Source organism: Rousettus aegyptiacus, unplaced genomic scaffold (genome assembly GCF_014176215.1).
Source record: "Rousettus aegyptiacus isolate mRouAeg1 unplaced genomic scaffold, mRouAeg1.p scaffold_m13_p_12, whole genome shotgun sequence".
NCBI classification, from domain to species: domain Eukaryota; kingdom Metazoa; phylum Chordata; class Mammalia; order Chiroptera; family Pteropodidae; genus Rousettus; species Rousettus aegyptiacus.
Window position 1 is genome coordinate 11,954,598 of NW_023416287.1, and position 21,020 is coordinate 11,975,617.

General features: G+C 50.5%; 1 protein-coding gene and 1 pseudogene across 6 annotated transcripts; one reads left to right on the forward strand and one right to left on the reverse strand.

Moving 5' to 3' along the window:
• Positions 1-70: 70 nt before the first annotated feature.
• LOC118610359 lies at positions 71-189 on the forward strand (annotated as a pseudogene).
• Positions 190-293: 104 nt separating this feature from the next.
• SGK2 (serum/glucocorticoid regulated kinase 2) lies at positions 294-19,444 on the reverse strand. Of its 6 annotated transcripts, none has more exons than XM_036229394.1 (15): positions 19,250-19,444; positions 15,216-15,451; positions 14,022-14,087; positions 13,421-13,470; positions 12,848-12,905; positions 12,576-12,659; positions 11,558-11,689; positions 10,503-10,615; positions 10,179-10,215; positions 9,019-9,105; positions 7,715-7,810; positions 6,628-6,783; positions 5,539-5,628; positions 2,603-2,800; positions 294-665 (listed from the first exon to the last, which is right to left on the reverse strand). In XM_036229394.1, the coding sequence occupies exons 3-14, from the start codon at positions 14,061-14,063 to the stop codon at positions 2,636-2,638; spliced, it is 1,110 nt and encodes a 369-aa protein (XP_036085287.1). In that variant the 5' UTR covers positions 14,064-14,087; positions 15,216-15,451; positions 19,250-19,444; the 3' UTR covers positions 294-665; positions 2,603-2,635. The 6 variants fall into 6 exon arrangements, with proteins under 6 accessions (XP_036085287.1, XP_036085283.1, XP_036085282.1 ...); XM_036229390.1 differs by lacking the exon at positions 19,250-19,444 and adding an exon at positions 17,434-18,280 and having other exon boundaries at positions 10,503-10,597; XM_036229389.1 differs by lacking the exon at positions 19,250-19,444 and adding an exon at positions 17,434-18,278.
• Between the last annotated feature and the right edge of the window lie 1,576 nt (positions 19,445-21,020).

Genomic DNA, 21,020 nt, shown 5'->3' on the forward strand with positions numbered 1-21,020 from the left:
TCAAGTGAGGTTAATAATTTCTAAGTGCTGACTTATGAGGACTGTAAATAATGCACATAAAACACAATGTATCCATGGCCATGCCACCCTGAACATGCCCAATCCCATCTGATCTCGGAAACTAAGCAGGATCGGGCCTGCTTAGTTCTTGGATGGGAGACCACCTAGGAAGACCAGGTGCTGTAGGCGTAAAAAATAAAAAATAAGGTTAACCAAGGGTTGCCTCGCCTAAAAAAACAAACAAACAAACAACCAAACAAAAAACCAAACAGTGTTCTCAGTAAACATAGGTGTAGCATGATCAATTCCATAGTTTCTCTTTATTTTCTATCTGGTGAAGATTTTGTGATCTTTTAGTCCTAGAACAGATAGAACCATTATGCATTTCACAATCCATAGCGGGTTGTGTACTTTTGACAATACTGTCACGTTTCTGATAATTACACTGTCTTTTAGCTTTGGGAAATTGGGGCATTTTAGCCTCTCATGTTCCACATTTGTCATTTAACAGATACTATTAAGATAGAGATCAAGTCAGAGTGTTTCAGAGTGGTGAAGGATAACAAACGGTAGCTCTTCCTGATCTCTAGTCAGTCAGCGTTCATCAGTGTGTTTTCCATGGTCTTCAGCTTCATCCTCTCCTGTTCCTGCGGCAGAAGGCCGCCCTGGAAAAATGGAAGGGAAAGAGTGGAACTGAGTTAAGAGGACAGGCAATAAAGTTACTAGCACACACTGATGTTAAGAAACATCAAAAACTAACAAAAAAAAAAAGCTAACAAGACCACCCAGAAGTAGGTGACGAACTACTAGTTTATGAAAAAGAAACCACCTTCCACTGAAATAAAGCAGCATGAACCATCCAATAAGTGCAGGGTGTCCTGAATTCATGAGGTGTTACATACACATGTTCTGTCCAGAATTACTTTGAGAAATGGCTAATCTTGAACCCATGAAGCTCCACAGGTGGCTGGAAAGCTCTGGTCACGAAGCCTGCAAGAGCCTCCAGCCCTGTCTAAGGCCTGGGCTTCCCATGGAGCCCAAAACATGCCAGATATACAGGGGCAGGTAAGGTAGGGCACAGCATGAACTTAGCAGCCAGGCTCAGACATGAACTTGGCAGTTGAAAGTCTCAACACCCAATTTCCCACCACCTAGCTTATTCTGGCCAATTCCTGACTTGGCTCTCACTAGACATTTTGACAGTCATCCTGATGAGAACAAACACTATACTTTATCTTAGCCAAAAGGCCAAGAAGTGATCGACAGCCATTCTATTGGATCTAACAGCCAGAGTGAAAGGCAGCCAAGCACAAAAATTACTTGTGAGAGCCCTGGAGTCAGCTTATAGGGCTCTAAGTCTCAGCTTTGGCCCTTAGCTATGTGACCTTCAGGCAAGGAACAATTCTGATCCTGTTTCTTCACTGGTTAAAAGAGGATAGTAATAGTTTCTACCTTAGGGCCCTTTGGATAAAACTGATAAAAGACCTGAAAGAATCTAGCACAAACTAGTCCAGCACAAGCTGGTGTTCCAAAGCTGACTCTGGCCAATTAAGCCAAAGAGGAGGGTTTTGAAAGGATCAGAAGCTGTCAAAACCACTGGAAAGCTAGAGGACAAAGCTCAAGGCTTCCCAGTAATAGTGACATTGCAGCACTGATCTGGTAAAGAAACTGTTGTTGCCGCTGCTGCCACTGAGTCCCGTTTGCTAAGGTTTGCATTGTTGACACTTCTACGGCAGAAATGGTTTTTTGTGGGTGCTGTCACCACAGCTACCACATGAAAGAGAGCTCCCAGGTTCTTGAATCTGAATCTGTCACAGGTGCATCCCTGGGCCATGTGCCTGGCCCTGGCTGCAGGGAAGACTGGGAAAGTCAGTGTCTACAATTGCAGCTACTGTAAGTTGTAGTTTTTGTCCCTCGTCCCGGCTCATAAACATGGAGGTTCCCTGAACATAGAAGGGGTTCGGATGCCAGGCAGACAAACCTAATAACGAATGTCTGATACCACCCACAACAAAGAAAGATACCATCAAACATACAAAAATAAGAGGATGTTGGGTCAGACATATAAGCTTGTCACATCTCTTGTCATTTTAACACTTTGAGATCAAAATCTAAATACCAAGAGGATCCCTGGTTGCCTACCTAATGTTTTCTGCTTCTCTCTTAGTGTCGGAACACCTGTGTTATTAGGGGTAGCAATGTGCCAGCTGATAGATAAGTCACGTACCCAGCCTCCATTGCAGGGAGGAGTTTGTGGCTAACGAGCAGAAGTCGTCAGGTAGAGCTTCTGAGAAACTGTACAAGTGTCCTTTTGCTCTTACTTCCTTTCTTCTTTTTATTTTTTTTTCCTGCCCAGAACACAAAAGTAGTGGCTAGAGCTCCAGTAACCACCTTATGATAAAGTAGCAACTAATATTGAAATCATTTGCCAAGGATGACAGAGCAAAATACGGAAAGCCTCTGCGAATCTGCTGACCTGTCAGACCAGCCTTGGACCACCTAACACCATTCTTTATGGGTCGGGAGGGAAAAAAATAATAATCTTATTTAAACCATTATTACTCTGAGTCTCCGTTCCTAGCAGCTGAAAGTAATTCCTTACAGATAGCAGCTTTCCGTGGTTTCACAGGCGCGTCTAGCAATCTAAGACAGCATCATCCTCTGGCACATAGGAAAATCCCAGGAATGTACTTGAGCCCCCGGAGCTGCTGGCCACAGTATCAGGAGTGCAACCAATGGACTTTGACACGGATTCCTGGGTGAACTCTGGGTCAAAGTGTTTCAAGTCGGCAGGTCCTGCCTGTGAATAGAAGCCAATGATGAAATGGGAAGCCCGGGGCCAGAGCCACCGAAAGAACCCACAAGCCCTAAGAAAAATGCTGAGTCTCCCCTCTGAGTCACTTACCCATCATTTTATTCCGTGAAATCCAATAACCACATATCAATTCCTCTAACTCCTTGATGCCCTGCTCCACATCAAGCCTCAGACAAGTCTAGACAACATACTTACGGAATGCCTACCAGGCACTGTTCGTGGCACTGAGAATACAGAAGAACAAAATAGAGTGGGCCTCTGCTTCCATGGAGCTTATGTTATGGAGGGAGTAGGAGGATTGATAATAAGCATGTATACAAATAGACAAATAGATAATTCGGGCCGTTGATAGGTCTTATAAAAAAAAATAGGGTAACATGGTAGAGAGTGACTGGGATGCTTTAGTTATTTTGGAGAAAGATCTGTGTGGGAGATTATAAAAATGGTCACAAATTCTCCATTGCCATCCAGAGGTGGAGTCTATTTTTCTATCCCTTTAATATGAGTTAGTCGTGTGACTCACTTAAGCCAATGGGGTATTACCAAATGTGATGCAATCAGAGGCTTGAAAAATGCACATGGCGAGGTCTCTCTTGCCGCACTTGGAGCCCTCAGGCCACCATGTGAACCAGCCCAGGCCAGCCTGCTGGAGTACAAGGGGTTTCACAAAGGAGAACCCAGTTGTCCCAGCTGCCTGCCAACTGGCTGGCGTGTGAGTGAGGCAATTCTAGATCAGAACTGCCCACTGACCGGCTAACTACACACTGATATGAGAGAGCCCAGCAGAGCTCAGGCCAAAAAACAAAAACAAACAAACAAAAAAACGCCAAACTGACCCACAGAATCAGAATGAAATAAGCCACCTAGTTTGAGGGTGGCTTGTCATGCAGCAAGAGCTAACTGATAAAACCTCTCCATGGAGGAGGCACGATCTGTGGAAAAGGGGCCACCTGGGTTTTATGAAGTAAGCAAGTGAGCAAGTGGAAAGGGTCTGCAGATCTGCTTCAGCATGCAAGCCTTTAGGTTGTGGGAAGGAACAGACCATGGCTTTCAGCTTCTTAAAAAGACCTCAGGGCTCAGAGTTCCAAGACCAGAATGTGAATCCTGGTCCTGGCCCTGTTACCTGTGTGGCTCTAGACAAGGCAGGTAACTTTCTTTTCCTTCCTTCCTTCCTTCCTTCCTTCCTTCCTTCCTTCCTTCCCTCTTTCTTCTCTCTCTGTCTCTCTGTCTCTCTGTCTCTGTCTCTCTCTCTCTCCCCCCTTTTACAAATGAAGATTTTGATGCTATTCAAACTTACTCAAGGTCTCACAGGTGGTAGGTGGCAGAACCAGGAATCCACCCCTGGTTCGTCTCACTCTGGGGTCCATGCATTGCATTCAATTACCTCCCTGTCTAGTATTTTTGTTTATTATTCTCATTTCAGGGTATATGTTCAATATGATCCAGAAGGTCTCTTATAAAATCCTCAGATAAAGAAATTTTTCAGGTGTCTGGACTGAGTGTATTCTATCTGACAACTGATGTCAAGAATCTGGTACTCAAAGACATGTTCGTGAACAAGTAATTCACCAAAGGAAAGATGGAAATAGCAAGATGTAAACAGTGTTGAGGTGTGCAGACTGCTTGGATGAAGGGAACTTGACTCTGCTTGACATATTCCAGGTGGCCAAGAGAACCTCCAATATCCACTCTGAATGGGGCTCCTTTCATTCATACTATCACTGCTAATTAACGTTTAAAAACCACCATCACTATAAATCAAAGAAATATAAATTAAAATAATATGAGAGGCCATATTTTACTGAACAAATTTGCAAAGCAAAACACACCACCACACATGCTACAGAGGGGAAGGTGAGAATTCCGGTCGGAAGTGGATCGTGTTCCCTAATGCGCAGTGAAGGCCATACAGATCGAGAACCTAAAAACGTTCACATTTTTTGACCTGCTAATTCCCCACACGGAATCCATCTCAAGGAAAAAAAAAAATCAGACCTCTGGGCAAAGATAGATGCTTAAAGAAGTTCATCAGTACATTATGATAAAGAAAAAATGATAATAACCTAAAGTTCACCATTAGCATAGTCGAATAAATTATGTCACCAGCATAGGGGTGAAATAGTAAAATGATACTTTAAAGTTTTACGTAGCTTTGGAAAATAATGGTAAAGTTTTTAGTAAAAAAAAAAAGAGAGAGGGGGAGGAGTATCTATACATCTAAAGCATCGCCTGTGTAAAAACCACATTGAAAAAAGACTGGAAGGAAACATGGCATCTATGGTTTCTCTTGAGTAGTGAAATAATAAGTCCTTTCTCCCTTCTGCTCTACTCTTCTGTTTCACACATTTTCTACAATGAATATGTCATTTTTATTATCAGGAAAAAAGCTAACCATAAAGGGAAAAAAACACCTTTACAGTGCTTGGCTCTGTCCGGGTATGCTGTGTAACACAGAGTACTTTAAAAACTGTGAAGGGCTATTCAATGAGGGTTATTGGTGCTAAAATAAAGGAGCAGAAGCATGGTTCATCACAGAGCTAAACTGGCAGTGAGGACGTCTGGGTTCTGGACCCAGTTCTGCCTCTAACTTACTGTGTGGCCTTGGCGAAATCATGGAGCCTCGTGGACCCCTGGTTTTCTCATCTATAGAGAGTTGGCCCGGATACCCTCCAAACTCCCACCAGGCCTAGGAACCCAGAATCCAAAATGCGGTGACCTCTTACCACATTTGGGTTGAAGGGTGGAGTCAGCCTCTTGTGGTACAAGTCGTCCCAGTTTATGGGGCTGAAGAATACATGGTTCTTTATCTCGAGCTACAGGAAGAAGGTGCCGATCACAAGCAGCCCTCCCCATAGGCACTGCCACCCCACCCCCACATGCCCTGGACCTCCAGCTCTACTGGCAAGTGGCTGTCAAGCCCCGAAACCTTTCCTGGGAAAGTAACTTGCACTTCCAGCTGGGTTCCTAGGACAAAAGAGTATTCTGCAGCCAGGCCTCTCCCCTTCGCCATCATCTGCAACCCAAATCCTTCTCCCCCATAGCATTTGTTTATTCTAGAACTATTTTCTAAGCACTTACTCTGTGCCAGCGCCATAGTAGGCTTTGGAGGTATGTCATTGAACAAGATGGAAGAACCTGCCTTCGTGGTCCCGGAAGGACCTTGGGGACCCTGCCCCACTCTGCCTCTCAACTCTTCCAGAATGCAAACCAGAGAAACAGACCAAATAAACTCATTAAGGAAGGGTTGGGCAGTAAAGCTCCAAGAAGAGCTGCAGGTTCCCAGAGACTCAGCCCTGTGCATGTTTCACTACTTCTTCAAATCAATCTTGGCGCCAACTTCCTCCTGTCCCAGCAGGACCTTCTCCCTATCTGTATTTCTCAAGGAATGAGCTTCCGGCTCCCTATATCAGAACACCACCTCCTGGGGCTTGTTAAAAAGCCAGGTACAAAATATCTCCAGAATATCCTGGTGACACTGGTTGCTTCTAAATTAAGGAATGAGTGGCCAGAGGGACTTTTTCTCAATATCCCTTGGATTTTGATCTGTATGAATGTATACCTTATTTTTGAAATCATACTTATTTTTTTAGGATGCAGGTTTCACCTGGAAGGAGGGGACCAGTCTTCAGTGAAAGCCCTGGTCTTTAAGCTGGCCAGGGATGGGTAGGCAAGTGCTGTGAATTGGCTAATGAACAAATTGGCAGTGCTTGGTTTTACAGGACAGCTGGATACATGTCATGTGCTTCTGAGCTGCCTCTGCAGGAACCTGAGAGCTTCCAAAAGGGCCAGTGCTCCACTGCCAGGTCACCTACAAAGTCTTCTTTGGAGCCCAGTCTCTGCCTCTGGTCCTTGTGGAGAAGGGCTTGCAGGAGGTCACAGGCGGCCACCGTCCGACCCCCGGGGATCTGCAGCGGCTGGTGCAGAATGTTCTCATACATCTGGGATATGTCTTGGCTGTAGAAGGGCGGCTGGTGAGAGAGGGAGAGAGCTGGAGGATCATCCAAGCTCAAGTGGGCACAGGTCTCAGGAAGACTTGGATGGAGCAAAGCTGGGTAGCTGGAAGGATTCAGCCAGACCTGTGTTTTGTGCAATGGCTCACATTGCAGATTGGAGAGGGACAGAAACTTCTGGGCTCCCAGAACAGTAGGGGAGGGCTGCTGGGAAGGCTGAGGAGTCTCCTTATTAGTGAGGTTTGTGGACCTGCAAGGAATGTCCCTTATCCCACCTCTCAATCCAGCATATGCACCACAGTTAGCACTTTCCCTGTCATCATTTTATCCCAGCCTTACAAACCATGCCTTGAGAAAGTACTTTTTCCGATAAGAAGAAAAGGCTCAGAGAGATTAAGCCTGTCACAAAACTTGGAAGAGAGTCAGACCCCAAACCGTATGTATGCAGAGTCCCTCTTTCCTGATGTTCTTCCTTCCCCAGACTCCACAGAGCCTGTTCCTTCATATCCTCTAAGCTCTCTTGGCGAAGCCACCCCAGAGTGAAGCCTGGCCTGGGGCGAGTCTACACATGACTCCATCTAAGCAGATGGCCTAGGATTGGGTCCAGGGCCCAATCGTTCCACAACCGACCAGCACTGTGCCCTTTCTGGACCTGTCTTCCTTTCCGTACAATAAGAGCAAATCCATTTCCTGCAGTTGGCCTCCCAAGGCTCCTCTGAGGCACCAAAGGAGTAACAGGAGATGGTGTATTATAAAGTGCTGAACTGACATTATTGGGAAAAATGTATGTAATCCTTGTATTCACTCTGGCATTATCTTTTTTAGCCTAGAGTGGAGAGATGGCTCATTCGGCTCCTTGAGGAGCCTGAGCAGGTGACACAAGGGAGAGACCCACTCCCATCTCTCCCCAGAGCCAGATGTCCATTGCAGACAGCAATACCCCACTCACCAGGCCATGCAGCATCTCATAAAGAACAGCCCCCAAACACCACCAGTCCACTGCCCGATCATAAGGCTCTTTACGAAGCACTTCTGGAGCCAAGTACTGTTGAGAGAAAACACATGTGTCTGAAAGACTCTCAGCCTCAGTTTCCCCATTTGTGAACAAGGCACTGGGAGGAAAAGATCATGGAAGAGATGACATGTTGGGGCCACACATCTCCTATGTGAGCCAGGGTGCCGTATCCCCTGATCCCTGTCCCTGGCAATGTCCAAGGAAGGGATGGCTGGGCTGTCAGGCATTGGGAAGCCAGCGCTGCCCAGCGGACACCCTGCCACACACAAACACAGACAGTGGCTCCTGCTCGGAGATGTCATCTATCCATAAGCTACCCTAAAACCAAATCGAGGAGGCTCAGCTGAGATCTGAAACCCAGATTTTCAAGCCAAGGGAGAAAAACAGAGCAGCTGAAGTCCTGCCCCATGCCAGATAAGGAGGGGTTTTCCAGTCCTGCAGCCTCAGCCCCCGCCCCCCACCAAATGTATGCAAGCATCTGAGAACCTCTTCGAGTCCAAGGTCCAAGGGTCAACACCAGTGAGACTTCAAGGAAAAGTTTGAACCCGAGGCTGCAGGGAGGCCTTGGCAGGACAGATGTGTATAAGTTACTTCTGAGACCCACAAATTTTAACTCTTCAGGCTCTTGGTGGCTGGAGGAGGTCAGAAGGCCAGTGTTTCACACTTAACTGTCAGACCAGGCCCTCCTGTTGCACGTGAACTTCACTCTGTAGGGTACTGCTGTCCAATACAGCAGCCACTGGTCACATGTGGCCACTAGACACTTGAAATGTGGCTGATCTGAGCTGAGACGGACCAAAAGTGTAAAATACACACCGATTTTAAAGACTTAGAAAAAAAATCTCAACAATTTTATATTGATTCTGTATTGAAATGACAATATTTTCTATATATCAGGTTAATTAACATATATTATTAAAATTAATTTCACCTGTTTCTGTTTACTTTCTAAATGTGGTTTCTGGAAATTTTTCAATTACATACATGGTTTGCATTAATGTTTCTGTTTCTATTGGACATCACCGTGGCAGTCACCAATGACAGCTGGCCGGGTCCCAGCAACCCCTAAAGCCGGTGCCCTCATTATACAGAGAAGCAAACCAAGGCTGCGTGCACAGGCAGCTCAGGGAAGCGTTTGGTGGAAGCAGGGAGCCCCTCAGATATCACCTGTTGGCTCTAATCAGGAGCTGCGGACTCACCCCCTCATGGCTGGCCCTCTCCTAGGAGGTCTAGCTCACCTCGGGAGTGCCACAGAACGTGGATGTGGTCTCCTCTGGCTCCACACCTTCTTTGCAGAGGCCAAAATCCGTCAATACCACATGTCCCTGTGGAGGAGGGAAGGCAGGGGCAAGAGGGTGGCCTGAGATAAAGGTATGGACAACCCGAACTCCAAAGCCCAGATACCACATCCCAAGGCAGCTGGTTACGGGGTCTGATGCCCCCAGCAGAGGCTGGAGGTTTCACTCAGAGACTGGATGCTGGGGAAACACAGGGGCGAGGTGGGAAGACGGCATTCCAGTGTCCACCCAGCTCACCACTGACTAGGACCCATGCCCTAGAATGGCAGCAGCTCCAGAATGTCCTTGCGGGAGGGGCCCATGGCAGCAGCTCCCTTAACAAAGGGCTTGAGACCCAGAAAGCAGCCACACCTTGGGGCAGCTGGGCAGGAGGATGGCTGGTGGTGGTTGTAGAGTGAGTGGAACTGCAGAGCTCTGCCCAGGTCCCCTCCTTAGGAGCTGTCATGCCCATCCTGCCACTGGGATACTGCCCTTACCCAAAGTTATGCCCCACTCAAGGGGCGATCCCTACCCAATGACTGACTGGTGCAGGGACTCAAATGCCCAGCCTCTTTGCTTCAATTTGGAACAGAGCCATCCCAGCTCAGGCCCTCTGGACCCCTGTAAGATCAGCTGATCTCGCTTGCAACCACAATGCAGGTGAGCATCCTCCTCTGCGCAATCCTGCCTCCTCACCCCCTTAAAGGTAGATCTCCCGAGAGCGTTCCCCGGTAACCTTCTGTTCCCAGTGCTTCATCTCAGAGTCTGTTTCCAGCAAACCCAGTCTAAGACTTGGGGAGACTACAAAATCCACGAGCCTCCACCTGGCTCCACCCCTGCCTCCCCCAGGGACCCCATGTACACACTCATGCACATACATGTGCACACACACATGGTCTCATGTGCACAGGATGAACACATGTATGCATGTACACATGTATGAGCACATATGCACACAGTTACTTGAATGCACCCCTACCCATATGTATGCATGCACAATGCATGCATACCCATGCATACACACTTGTGGGTACACAGCACACATGTGCACCTACGTGGGCGTGCATGCGCGCGCGCGCGCGCACACACACACACACGCACACACACACACACACACACACCTGGCAGTCCAAGAGAATATTCTCAGGTTTCAGGTCCCTGCAGAAAACAAGAGAAGTGCGCTCTGTGATGGCTCAGCCACTCAGCGAGGAGAGCTGGAGACCTGGAGTCCTGGCGGCTGGACTACTCGTGCAGGCTCACAGATGTCAAGGGAGAGCCCAGGGAGGACAGGCACTCGATCCTGGAAAGGAAGAGGCTCCCACCCTACTCCTTCTCAGAAAAAGGACCAAGTTCATGAGGATTTCACCACGATGTAGGGACCCACACCACCCCTGACCGTTGGGGCAGGAGGCTGGGCCTGGCTCCGAGCCACAGGCAGGTCTCACCTGTAGATGATGTTGAGGGAGTGCAGGTAGCCGATGGCGCTGGCCACCTCGGCAGCATAGAACCGGGCCCGGGGCTCCAGGAACCGGCGCTCCCGCTGCAGGTGGAAGAAGAGCTGGAGGGGGGGTAGGCACATAAGAGGGTTTCCCGGGGGAACTCCAGCTCCCAGGGCGCAGGGCGGGGGCAGCTGGCCAAGTCTCCCCCTCTCTGAGCTGCAGTGTACTCAGGTGACAAAGGGCATGCCGGCCCCCTCTCCGCAGCGCAGTCATGGGCATCTAAAGGGTCAGCGGGGGAGGTTAAGTAGCGTGGATTGAGCACCTGTGTTCCAGGCTCTAAACCAGAATCTTTCACATATCATATCTCGTTTGATCCTCATGACTACCTTCAAGATATCAAATATGAAGCCAGTGTCACCTAAGAGGAAACTGGGAGGGGCCAGAGCCATCAGGGGACTTGCCAAGGTCACAGAGCACGCAATCGGCAGAACTGGAATTTGAAACTGGGTGGTTCAAAGATGTGTTTTTCCTCCAACCCAGGTGATAAGATCCTTATGTCTGAGTCAAACTGATCCCAGGTTAGATCTGCCCATGGGCCAACTGCTTTGGTCTTTTTTGCTGGTATGTGAAAACCTTCACCTCTGCGAAGGGACTTAGGGATGCAGGACAAAAATTCTCCCCTTAGCATCAGGCCAAAAGGCATAAGGTTACAGAGGTTAAATCTAGGGTCACTGAGGGGACCCCACTAAGTTTTGCCACTTGCCCAGAGACACAGAGTGATGTCCTGGAGGGAGCTGGGCTTATCCAGCTGTGCTCCTGAGTCACCAGGTGGCCTGAGGTCTCTTTTTACCACTGTGATCAGTCACTTCCAGTCAGGGTACCCGCTGGGTGGCCTTGAGCAAGTGAGTTAGCTTCTGAGGCTCAGTTTCTTCCACTACAAAAAGGGTCTGTTGTAAGGACGAGGTGCAGTCAGTCCAGACCCCAGTATACGCAGCGGGCGTGTGGGATGGGCAGCTCCCAGCTAAGAGCCGGCCTGGGGGACTCCGTGCGGGCCCACTCACCTCTCCCCCGTTGACGTAGTCCAGCACGAAGTAGAGCTTCTCGGCCGTCTGGAAGGAGTAGTGTAGGCCCACGAGGAAGGGGTGCCGCACGTTTTTCAGAAGCACGTTGCGCTCTGCCATTATGTGGCTCTGCTGCGGGGTCACACAGACCGGGGCACGTGTCACAGCCCACGGGGCCTCGCCACAGGGACTGACCTGCCCGAGACTGTCTTGTGCCCCAACTCAAACACCCTCTGTGGCTCCTTATTGCTCTCAGAGCCAGGCCCGGCTCCTTGCCTAGTATTCAGGGTTGTGCGTGGTCGGCCTCATCCCCCACCAGTCCATGTGGGTGCAGCTCCAGCCCCTGGATCGGAAAGCCCTGTACCCCAACCCCCGGCGATAAGCAGAGCAGAAATGAGTACTGCATAAATGAGTCCACAGTCATGCCTTTGTTCATGCCGTTTCTCCTGCCTGGTCACCCCCTTTTTAGATGACTGGAATTTTACCTTCGAGGCTAGCTACAAGGACACCTCCCTCAGCAAGACCTCCTTACCCACCCCTACAATGTCCTTGTTAACAGAATTTCCCTTCCCGAGTCCTCTGACTTGGTATTCAATCCTTTCTCTGGGCCTGCTCTGGCCTCCTCATGGGATTGGAGTTCAAGAGAGTCAAATCAGCTGAAGTATCTAGAACTCCAGGACGGTTGCAGCTTGAAGGGTCTTTGGAGAGTATAAAGTGTGACCCCACCCTGCGCGGATGGGGAGGCTGGCACCTAGGCAAGGCAGAGGACTTGTCCTCCGTGGGGCCTTGAATTCCCAGGGGAAGGCAGAGGGCTGGGACTGGGTCCTTCCGAAGACCCTGCGGGTGAGGTCGGCCTGCCTTCCTCAAAAGGTCGGCATCCCAGGTACCACCTAACCGCCTGCTGTGACCCCACCTGCATCCATCCCATAGACTCAATAGTTGGGCTCATCTTGAGAAGCCACCCTAGGGTGGGGGGCGAGGAGTAGGAGAGCAAACGCCAGTGCCTAAGCTCTGGTACCTCTTTCTCCTTTAAGATGGATTTTTTCTGCAGCACTTTCACTGCGTAGAACGTCCCGTCGGACTTGCGCTTGGCCAGCAGCACCTGAGGGGAAGCACAGATGCAAGGCCCCACGGGTGACGACTCCCCTGACGGCCCCCAGCTCCGCTCTGCGTCCGCGATCCTGCAGGCCGTGAGCTCCCTCTTTGCACACGTGAAGCGACAAGCAGGAGGGGGACGGAGGAAGCTGGAGAAGGGGAGACCGGGCCTCCCAACTTCACTGTGTCACTCACCTTCCCATAGTTCCCTTTGCCAATGACTTTGAGGAAGTCGAAGTCTGTGGGCCGGGCGCTGGCAGAAGGGGGAGGAACAAGGTCAGCATTTGCAGTATGGGGAAACCTGGTCCCGAGATCAAATCCGGGATTTCTTTTCATTTTGAAGGTGGGGAATACGGAAAGCTTTCCAAAAATCAATCTCCTCACCATTGAGGAATGCCGTGTTCTCCCAGGCAAGAGGGGGCTTGTAAGACTGGCCCCTGGCCCTGGAGAGCTCACAATTGAGTAAACGACAGGCAAGGTGGGGAGAAAACCAGACAGGACTACACAGAAGCCGAGGGATCTGGCTGCAAAGCCTGAGACGGGCCTGAAGGGTAGGAAGCTGTGGACGATGAAGACTTTTGGGGCATTCCAGGCACTGGTCTTGGCATGGACGAAGGCTGGGGACTGAGCAGGAGATAAAGCTGGGGGATGGTCCTGGGCCCAGATGGTAGGGGTTCTTGAAGCTAGACCTGAGAACTTGGATTTTATTCTCAAGGCCAGGTATGAGGGGAGCCAAGGAAAAAAATTGCTTGAGAGACCAGAACTCACTTCGGATTGGCTGAAGGCCCCAAGTTGATGTTCCCATTGGCCCTTGAGAGCTAAAGATATTTACAGAAAGAGGTGATTAAGATCAGCGGGTCCTTACTCCTTGGCCCCATCCCTGTCCTCTGGCCCAGGCCCTGATTTCTTCTCTAACACCTCTACAAGGCTATCTCTTTCCTTCTTTCCTTCCTTCCTTCCTTCCTTCCTTCCTTCCTTCCTTCCTTCCACCCCTCTACCCACCACATACTCACCATCTCATCTGCTCCTCACAACAGCCTTGGGAGGCTGCAGGCCGTCATGCCAATTATGAGGGTGAGGAAACTGAGACCCATAGAAGGACTTACAGACAACTCTATGGGAATTAGAGCCCGGATGTTCTCGGGACCAAGCCCATGATTTGCCCCCGTCGTTTACTTTCTGAAGCTTTTGCCCAAGACTAATTCACCCTGCCAATGGCCCACTTCTGCGAGCTCGCAGCAACCCCCGTCGGTCCCCCAGCCATGTCTGGGTTGGCCCACCAGGCTGCTGCATGCTTCCTTAGATTTCCTTGGCGTAGGAGGAAGTGTGCACCCCCTGGCGATAGGTGGAGGAACCAGGACCCACTCACCTGTGGACTGGGGGTCCTGGCCAGGCTACGGCTGGAGTCCATTCTGTAACAGCGATCGGATGGGCACTGGGGGGCATGAGGAGGAACAGGCGTGAGAGAGCTGGTTGGGGAGCCTTCATCTGTCTGGGGCTTCATTCGCCACTGCCCTTGCCACCCTCCCCTAATGCCATCCATCCACCGGCCACACCCTGAGCTTTTCCTACCCCAGAAGCCAGCAACCCCTGCATGGGACAAGAAATGATGCCCCCTGGACCCAGCCTCTCTAATCACACATCTCAGGAGGGAAGGTGGGAGGATGGCAGGGGTGGCCCCTCCTGGGCTGTCTTTTCAAAGGCTGAGGACAGCCAGGATAGCAAGATCCTTGTGAGCCGGGGCAGCTCTAGAAGTCCAGGATGGCTAGGTCTGAACCCTTCCCCCCCATTTCAAAAGTAGGGAGCCTGAGGCCTGGAAAGGGACTTGCCTAGGATCACACAGTTTATGAGAGGCAGGCTGGGCTCCCCAGACTCCCACACAGGCATGGAAGTCGCAACCCTGTGGACAGCCCCAGGCTGACCTCTGTGCTATTATCTCCCTGCCACAAGGACTTCCACCTAATGCCCCCGGAAGGGCAGCTGCTCTGGGGGACCCTGAACCAGAGCCATGGAGAGACCTAAGTGTCTGCTGAGGTCAAACAGACCAGCTGGTCTATGCAGCCAGGAGCACAATGTCTTTCCTGCCCCCACCCTGCAGTGGGGAGGAGGCTGGCATCTCTAGGCTCCGGGCCCAGGGTCCCACAGCTCCACCCCTGCTTGGAAGGTCGATGCCAATAGCTGAGATCTCACCTGACAGCCCAGTTGCTTTTGGGGACTGCTGCATACAGAGTATCCCAAGAGCACAGCTTTGGCTTTCCATGGAGCCTGGACTATAGCCTGGCCTCTCAGGATAGAGACTGCCCATCCTTACAAAGGGGCGCCTGGAGGCACCACCCCATGGCCTTCTTGAGAGCTGAGAAAGTACCCACAGGGAAACAGGGGAGTCCCCCAGCCCAGGCTGCTTGGAGAGGCCCAGCCCTGGGGAGCCCTGAGAGAAAGCGAGCTGCAGAACTGCACAGTACGGAGTGCAGCCTGGGGCCCTTGGCCTGTGCTCCTGCAGACAGCCCACAACTCTGCCCCTGACAACCCCTCTGCCAGGGCCTGGCCTCCTAGCCCCACGTACCTGCAACGGCCTGAGGAGAGGCTGTGGAGAGAACCCGCAGCTGGAGCCGGAGGACGGGCAGTGGACAAGAGAGCCTCTCTCTGTTCTCTCAACAAGGGCCAGTGTCTGTGCCTGGTGCAGGCCTGGACCCAGCTCGAAACTCCCAGCAGCAGCGAGGGGGCTGTTGATGTCACGCAGGAGCCAGCAGAGCTTAAGACGGGACCGGAGACCTCTGTTCCCTCGGGGACATCTCCTCCCTGGGGGGTAGGCAACAGCTGCAGGGGAGCCCTGGAGACCCTCAGGGGTTGTTAGAACATGTGAATGTGTGGACCACGGTGTGCGCACGCAGGCGTCTCGTGTAGGTGTGCTTCAGAGTGTCTGTCTGTCTGTTGTGTCAGTGTGTCCCTACGTCAAGGTATTTGCGTCAGTGCGTGAGTCTCTGTAGATGACTGCATGTGCTCTGTTGTTAGTGTGTGTCATGGTGACACATCTGTATAATTTTGTCAGTATGTCAGCGTATCTGTGACTGTGCATTCGCAAAGTGTGTGTGTGTGTGTGTGTGTGTGTGTGTGCGCGCGCACGCACGTGCAGAGGCTCTGTCTGTAAGAAGACACTCCCAAGGCCTACCTAGGCCCAGTGTAGACCATCTGGGGCTGAAGGTGAGGTTCTGGGTCATCAATCATGGCAGCAGAGAGCCTTAAGCCTCCCAAGAACCTGCAGATGTTTCAGGAGAATCTGGAGCCCAGTGTCTGGCTCAGTCCACCTGTTCTTGGCCTTTCGGACCTTTCCCTGCTGGCCCCAGGGTAGGGCTGGTTGGCCCACAGCTCTTGAGCTGTGTGAGAGGCAGAAAACATGGTCCCAGCCGGCACCTTGGCTCTAGGGTTCTTGTTGCCTGGTGTGATAACTGGGTACTCACAGGCTCCTTCCTCTCCCCTGGAGCTCATGAGGAGTGTTTTGGGGGAATGAAAGAGTTGACAGGGCCTGACACAGCCCCTTCCTTTCTGGACCTTTCTGTGTGGCCGCCACCACATGCCACACACAGACCTCTATAATTCACCACAATGGAGGAATCCACGGGGCCCGGGCCGAGAGGGTTGGTCAGGGAGGGACCTGAGCCCGGTGATCTCGGGGGTTTTCAAGGGCTTCTCGGGGTATCGGCCAAGAAAAACCTGAATGAACAATATCAGAGCCTTCCATCTTCCACCAAAATAGAAACATTGAACCAACACGCAGGTGGGCAGATGTCATGTTGACAAAACACACGCCCAGGACAAGGACATTTCTTTCCAATGACAAGCCCCTGGTGGCGCCTTCATTTAGCAGCACCGTTTAAAACAGGAAAACGGGGTGCTCGGGAATACTGCCGCTGCCGTGGCTCCCTCTCCTGACCTTACACCCCCCTCCAGATGCTCTCTAGTTCTCCGTTCCCTTCTTCAGTTAAACTCCTTGAAAGAGTTGTCTGGACTGTCTCCACGACTTTTCCTTTGCTCTGCTAAACCCATTACAAAGAGGCTTCTGTCCCAATGTACCCCCAAAACGGTGGGCCAGTGACCTCCAAGTGCCAGAGCCAGTGATGCCTCTTCACCCTCATTCCGCTCAGCCTCTTGGAAGGATCTGACACACCTGCTTCTTCCACTTGTGTCAGGAGCTCCTGGTTTTCCTTCTGCCTCACTGACTGCTCTCCCTCTACCTCCTCTGCTGGGTTCTCCTCTCCTTTTGCCCTTAAACACTGGCCTGTCCCAGCGCTCGTCCTTGGACCTCTATCTACACTTGTTCCCTAGTTGGTCTCAACCAGTTTAATGGCCTTAGGCACCGACTATACTCAATAATTCCCAAATGTATCTCTCTATGTCTGATTCTCTCTTGAATTCTGGATTTACTTATCTGCTTCCTTGATACTTTGCTAATTAGACATCCGGAGGCACCTCCCTCTTGATGTGTCCAAAACAAAAGTCTTGACTCACGTTCCTTCCACTCTGCCTAGCCTGCCCCTCCTTCAGTCTCCTGTCTCAGCAACGGCATGACCAACTACTCAAAAGTTCAGGCTAGTGACTTGGAACTCATTCTAGGAACCTGGAACCCTCATCCCACCTCCACTCCACCATGAAATCCCATTAGACTCTACCTTCCAAATACAACCAGAAATCACTGCCGCCACCACCCTGCCTGAGCCGCCGGCATCACGTGCATGGATCACTGCAATAGCTTCCCTACTGATTCTCTATCTGTGTTTACTCACCACAATCTTTCTCCAGCAAAAGCCAGAGCATGGATTTCGTTGCTTCCCCTCACATCCAGGATCAAAGTCCAAAGTCTTTACCGTGGGCTATGGGATTCCACCTGAGCTGGCTCCTGTCTCTACCTCCACCTTGTCTGCACTGCTCTGCCTCTCATGACGTTCCAGCCTCTCTGGCTTTCTTGCTGTCCCTCAAACACACAGGGTGTCCTTTGGCCTCCTGCCCTTTGCGCTTACTTTTCCCTCTGTGTAGAATGCTCTTTCCCCCAGACATCTGCACAGCTGGCTTCCGCTAACAAACCTCTTGGATGGGACCTCTCAGGAAGGCCTTTTCTGATGACTGGTGACTGATTGTCCTGGTTTGTCTGGGACTGAGAGGTTTCCAAGATGTGGGACTTTCAGAGAGAAAACCAGTATAGTCCTGGGCAAACCAGGATGATTTGCCACTCTACAAAATCAGTCCTGCTCATTCCCTATCCACTTTTTTTTGCTTTATATTTTGTTTCATGATAGTTACCACTCTCTGACACCTTATCCTGCACACCTATGTTTATTTTCTGTTCCAAATGAGAACAGCCCCATGAAGGCACAGACTTGCCTTGTTCACTGTAGAATGCCCGGCACCTAGAACGGGGCCTGCAATATAGTTGGTGCCCAGGACATATCTAATGAATCGAGAAACGAATTTATAAGATAAATTATACGTCATATATAAAACGAAAATTACCCAACAACAGACAAAAACAATAAATTACACATATGTATATATATCGGAACATCTATGTGCTACAGTGTCAATCAAAAAAAAGCAGGTTTCAAAATGGTAGGTGTACCAGGGATACCATCTTTGTAAAAAAAAAAAAAAAAAAAGACATGCATGCATATGTTCATTTGTGTACAGCCACAGAAAAAAGGCTGGAGGGCTATGACCCAAGGTGACACTGGGTAGGTTGTTTTTATCTTTGTACCATTGTGTAAAGTTTCCTGAGGTGTTGCCGTTCACATAATACTTAGGTACTAAGTCCTGGTGGGAACTTCGACATGCCCATTGCCCACCATCACCCTCCCCCATCACCTTGCCTGTGATCCCCACACCTGCCCAGCTCTCTGCTCCTAAAGCTTCTTGCCCCCTTCTCTGTGCCTGCTTCTCTTCTCGAATTTGTCTTCACTCTACTATAATGGAATCATCTGCACGCCTGCCTGCCCAGTGCATGCCAATGACATACCAATCAATGACAGTGTATGCTAAGTGACAGCTTGATCGGATTTTGTTCCCACAATGCCAGGGGTTAGGAACTATCATCATCCCTGTTTGAAGGAAGAGGACATTGAAGCTTGGAGAGGTGAAGTGACTTGATCAAGCCACATAGCTAGTAAATGACATAACTGGGATTTAAAGCCAGGTAGTCTGGCCCTCTGGCACTCACTTGCTCGGAACCAAAGCCAGCCACCCAAGAAAAAGAAGAATTTAGAAAAGGAAGGTATGAAGTTAGTGGAAAGGAAGTGAGGATGTAAACTGGTTAGTTAGGAAGGAAGAAAATTAGGCGGGTGAGAAGGCAGAGAGTTGAAAGGGAAGAAAGGAAAGGAGGGAGAGAGAGGGGGAAAGAAGTTGGGAAGAAAGGAAATTAGGAAAGAGGCAAGCAAGGAAGGGAAAGAGAGAACAGTTAGGAAGAAAAAAGGGAATAAGGAAGGAGGGTTTTAGGAGGGAAAGGAACTAAATGGGTAGTTAGGAAGGAAGTTAACTAGAGTAGCTAGTCAGTCATTTTGGTAGACCAGCAGGCTGGCAGTCAGGTGTCCCTCTCACAGCTGAGTCTCTCACCTGAAAACTCTGGGTCCCGGCTCAGGTCCTGGGGAGCAGCCCCAAGCACAGCTCTGCCCTCCCGTCTCTCTGCATGGTCCCCCCAATCCTGAACTGCCGGAACAAACTTCTCAGTTAAGAGTGACCTGTCACCCACTCGCTCAGGCTCCCAAACCAGCTCAAGTTCAACTTCCCAGCCCTGCCAGCTGGGAGCTGGCTGCAGGGCCTTCCGGTTACTAATTAACTGCTGGACTTGAATCACGATGCTGGCTGCACCCACAAGCTCCTTGATGGGGCCTGCCCTGTGGACCCTCTGAACTTTTAAAAGCTACTGCACAACTTAAGTCATATGACCTTGGGCAAGTGGCTTCAGCTCCCTGAGCCTCACGTGAATTGGTGGTGCATGCCCTGCCTCACAGGGAGGGGTTCTGAAGTCCCTTTCAACATCATCACATTTCTATTCTCTGAAATCTCACCTTCACCCTCCCGGGTCCAGCCCAGATGCTGACTTTCCTACCTGCCCTTCCCTGATCCCACTGGCTGAATCACTTCCCTTCTATCTCAGAGCCTGGAGAACAGACCATCCAAAGGGCTTGTCTCACACATCTCCCCTCTGCCTCATCCCTGATAGGACCACCAGCCCTTTCACAGACACCTCCAGGGAGGGGCAGCTCATGCCTTTCTGAGGCAGCCTCATGCACTCGCTTGCGCTGAGCCAAAGCTGGCCACCTGGAGCTCTCCTGGAACTGCCTGGCACCCTCCTGGAAAGAGAACCATGGCTGAGCTGAGCCCCATGCCCCGCTCTGCCCTCAGAGACCTGAGGCTCAGGAACCAGGGCATAGCTCTCCCCAGCTTGATGGAAGAAGACTTGCTCCGGTTGATCTAAAGCTGCCCAGACTAAGGGTTCTAGCTCAGGGTGAGGTCAGGGTCTGGACTTCTGGACAGCTGAGGAAAGTCGCCCCACCCCACAGGGACCCCTCCTTTGTAGGTGACTCAGAGTCTGACGCCAAGCTGCTTCCTCCATTGCCTCTTCATTAAAATGTAAACGACTAACCGATTTCCAAATCCGAGTCATTCTAGTGCTTTAAAAACTGGCTGCTCTACTGTGCCCTGGAGGAGCCCTGCACACCCCACTCCTGCCCTCCACCAATACATCCATCCGCAGGGGACAGCCCTCCCACCCCTACCCTGCCCCGAGAGGGGCGGCAGCTGGCCAAAGGGCAGCCAGCGAATCAGGTTAGAACCCTGGGTCCTGCCCCTTTCCAAAGCTGTCACTGTCTCCGCCCCACCAAGCTCCTCCTGTCCTGTTCTCTCAAAGCTGGTTTAAACAACAACAACAACAACAACAACAACATAATGGTATTGCATAAATTATATTAAAGAATAACAGGGTATGGAAGAACAGAACATGAAATAAAAAGTGGAAGCTTCTCCTCCAACTCATCTTCAATTTCATTTCTAGAGACAACTGCTGTTAACTAGATGGTGACTGTCCTTTCCAGACTTTTGTGCATGTCCTAATCTACATATTTCATACACCTTCCCCACCCCACCCCCACCCCCGCCCCGAAAATAGGCCATACACTACATACTGTTCAGCCGCTCACATTTTTCTCACAGGCATCTTTCCATGTCAACACATAGAGACTTAACCTTTTTTTAAAAAAAAAAAAAATCTGCATCACATTGTACAATGTGGGATTAATTTCCCTGTTCCTTATTCACTGTGTCTTTGCTGGTCAACATTTAGGCTGCTGCCATCTTCACAGGAATTCTAGCAAGGCTGCAGAGA

What these genes read in the sequence shown, in the direction of transcription:
- SGK2 (XM_036229389.1), bottom strand. Translation starts at nt 17,464, where the DNA reads ATGCTCTGGCTTTTGCTGGAGAAAGATTGTG. An exon ending in CCAGGACCCCCAGTCCACAG is followed by an intron (nt 13,471 to 14,021) that starts GTGAGTGGGTCC and finishes AAATATCTTTAG; the next exon opens with CTCTCAAGGGCCAATGGGAA. An exon ending in ACTACGTCAACGGGGGAGAG is followed by an intron (nt 10,616 to 11,557) that starts GTGAGTGGGCCC and finishes CCCCCCCTCCAG; the next exon opens with CTCTTCTTCCACCTGCAGCG.